At 36.3% G+C, this 3,669-nt stretch overlaps 1 protein-coding gene across 4 annotated transcripts in view; it reads left to right on the forward strand.

The window, feature by feature from the left end:
• Positions 1 to 3,669, forward strand: part of sez6b (seizure related 6 homolog b) — a 269,739-nt gene that overhangs the window by 180,706 nt on the left and 85,364 nt on the right. For all 4 annotated transcript variants that reach the window (XM_005750354.1, XM_005750355.1, XM_005750356.1 and 1 more), the window contains exon 4: positions 3,226 to 3,415. In XM_005750354.1, the coding sequence (XP_005750411.1) occupies positions 3,226 to 3,415 (190 nt within the window). The remainder of the gene's footprint in view (positions 1 to 3,225; positions 3,416 to 3,669) is intronic.

A 3,669-nucleotide genomic window follows, 5' to 3' on the forward strand; every position in this document is an offset into this window, starting at 1 on the left:
ATAAGTGGTCAGAAACTTGTAAATAACTCATGAAAGAATAAAGTTACGTTGAAACCAAGCACACCATTGTTGTTCTTGTGACATTACCAATAAGTTTGATGTGTCACATGGCCCTCTTCCTATTGAAAAAAACAATAGTTGTATCCAAGATGGCCGACTTCTAAATGGCCACCATGGTCATTCACCACCCATCTTGAGGAGTTTGCCCCCTCACATATACTAATGTGCCACAAACAGGACTTTAATATCACCAACCATTCCCATGTTATTACGGTGTATCCATATAAATGGCCCACCCTGTATATTCATATGGGACTGAACATTCGCATGTGATGCAGTTAATGTGAGATCATGTTAAAGTACAACATAGAAAAGAAGAAAATGTAACCACGATAATTAAGTGATTTTAATGTTTGAACTTTGCTTTAAATCATGTATATGAAATGTGAAAAACAGAGAGAAGAAGCTTGTTGACAAGGGTGTGTCTTAAAAGAGGATTTATATGTCATAATCATATTCAAGATTCTTTATTTGTCACATGCATAGTTATACGAGTACAACACGCAGTGAAATGTATCCTGACACGCTCCTCAACTGTGCAAAAAGAGAGAGAGAACATTATATACATTAAGTGGATATATACAGGAGGATATTATGTGCAGTAAGTAATTGGATGATGGAGAACATGAAGGAGGTAAAAGAGGAGGTGATGCATATGGGCACATGAGTATAAAACAGGAACATTGGGGTTCTTCCTCTTGTTCCGTGCAATGAATAGGAGAGCATCATTTAAAGATCTGACTCTGGGAATTCATAGTTGTATAATACAGTAAGAAACAGTGGAGCAACCACTGCCCAAACACTTTGGACCAACAAACTGGATTTATAAATTTTGTCTTTTTCTCTACTCATTTTTGCTGTGTTGGATTATAATTTCCAAGAATTTGGCTATTTCCCACTGGATTGCAACTTCCAAGGATTTGACTGCCTTCCCGTTGGAGTAGTATAACTACACCAATTAGAGATAAATCTGTAGTGGCCAAGGCATGCGCATTCTTTCTTCGAACCTCTCTCCTTCCAGGATTAACATTAGAAACCAGCATCAGTTTATAGGATGTAATTCAATAATTATAAATCAAGTGATTTGTTTATGTGATTATTATTATTTGACTTGGGTTTTGCTTTGTTTCTGCTAAATTGCTTTAGTAAAATATCCTGTACTCAAAAAGTCCAAATTGTTGCGATTCCATTTTTAATCATTTGTGAAACAGCAAAAGTAAAAACCTTTATAATAAACAGATCCTTGGGGGGTATTTTCCAGGCCACTATAAGTTAACCCAGTTAGTTATGCAGAGCACGGATTTGGATGAGAGCTGCTGATAATGGATGTGACTGAAGATTCATGCTTGACTGCAAGGCATCTCTGGCAAGCATGCATTCAGAGCAGGCAGTATCAACATTCGGAGACTGAAAAGCAGTTAGAGCTGGGCGAGTCCCCTTCTCAGCTGTATCCAAGCTCCGTTTGCCTTCTGGGTAATAATCAGAGTCCCAGACTTTTTAAACAGAGATCCGGTTCCAGGCCTTTCTGTATTGGGCATTCCTGGTTGAAACTAACAATGTTCCCCCGTAATTGTTTATTGTTGTTGAAGTCAGGTAACTGCTGAGGGAAGTCCATGACGGTCAACAGTAGGGATGCATCTAGAACTGATGCTTATGGTACCATTCAATAGCAAAATTCTGAAAATGCAAGGGTCCTTGTTTGTTAATAATGATTATAATTGATGATTAATTCACAAAAGGTAAAACACAAACAATGCTTCAGGGGAACAATGCTTCTTCAAGGGAAAAATATTTCTTATTTAGTGAAGCAACTTAAAAACCAACATCCACGTTTGTTCAATGAACTCAAAGTGAACGAGATTTATTTCATATTAAAAACATCTAAAGTATTAGTATTAATGTATTATTTTGTTTGTGAAAGCCACTGTGAAATAAAACAATAATAACGGTTATTAATAACAAAAATTTAATTTGTCACTTTTGAGCTTTGATGTCTCCTTCAATGCTAATAATTGCTCTGAAGTCAAAGTCATAATAATGCTATAGAGAGCTATTTGAAGCGATGTTTGCTACTGACATTATTTGTATTGACAACATATAGGCAAAAGAAATGGTAAATAGGGATTCTAAATATCACTAAGCTGACCTAGGTGGTTAGAACTAAGCTCAACTTATTCATGTCCAGTTATTTACAAATCAGTAACTGTTATCCATTATCTACTCATACATAATGTTTGAGTAATCAAAGTAAACTGTTGTGCTACACTAATCTGACTTTTACTGCACTACAAACATCTTAAACTATGTTTTAAAAAAACAGAGAAAACAAAATGAATATATATACAAAATGCAATACTATTCCCTTAAATGTAAATGCTGCCAAGAGAGTGAACTTCCCTGGTGGAGGTTCATGTTTTAAGATTACCTCTTTATTTAACCGTGTAATTAACATTTTTTGTAAAACTGAATTCGATTTCACTAGCCACAGCTAGACCTGATTGCTGCCAGATCTACTAAGATCCTTCAAATAGAACCTGTCTGACAAAGTGAAGTAGGTCAATACACTATCCCATGATCTAAAGAAAGAGATAAGAAACTACATCAACTATCTATAACTTTATTTATAACTATCTAACTTCTGAGGAGTAGCTGGCCTATCAAAATCACATCAAGAGCGCATCACTGACTAATTCAGGAGGTCATAAAAAATACAACAACATCTGAAGAACTGCAGGCCTTACTTGCCTCAGTTAGGATCACTGTTTATGATCGAACAATAAGAATGAGCCTGGGCAAAAATGGCGTCCATGGAAGAGTTCCAAGGCAAAAAAACCACTGCTGACCAAAAACAACACAAATTCATTCACATTCACATCTTAAAGATTCTAAAGACTCATAGAAAAATATTCTCCAACTTTTTCTGTGACAAAAGTTGAACTTCTTGGAAAGTTAGCATCCCATTGCATCTTGTATAAAACATAGCATTTCATTTAAAAAAAAACAAACAAACAAAAAACATTAAAGATGGTGGTGGTATCGGAAACTTAGAAAATTCTCTCTACAGCCAACATTCTCTAGGAAAGTTCACAGAATGACACAGAACGTGGATTTTTCTAGTATTATTTTCATGTGCAAACAATATAATCTGTACTCCTTTTTTGTCAGGTGATGAATGTGAATCTTTCTGAAGGAGACAAAGTGATCTTTGAAGATGTTCTAAACAGCGAGAACACAGTGCTGGCCAACGAGTCCATTCTAATGAGGGGTTTGGTAGTAAGAAGTCACAGCAATCAGATCTCCATCCGCTTCCACAGCATCAATCCTCAGGCTGGAGCAGTCCTTGTCAGATATCAAGGTAAGTCTGAATCACTGAACGTGTTCTTCCTTCACGCTGAAAGTTTAAGCTGAAAAAAAAGTAGAAATGACAGTTTCATGCTTGTTGCAAAGCATGAACATAGATTCAGGCACAGCATGCAGCAGTGATGAAGATGTTTCAATCTTGTTTTATGACTATTTTATGAGGTTGTGCATCGAACACAAACACACACACACACACACACACACACACACACACACACACACACACACACACACACACACACACACACA

Source organism: Pundamilia nyererei, unplaced genomic scaffold (genome assembly GCF_000239375.1).
Source record: "Pundamilia nyererei isolate P.nyererei 1_Seehausen unplaced genomic scaffold, PunNye1.0 scaffold00270, whole genome shotgun sequence".
NCBI classification, from domain to species: domain Eukaryota; kingdom Metazoa; phylum Chordata; class Actinopteri; order Cichliformes; family Cichlidae; genus Pundamilia; species Pundamilia nyererei.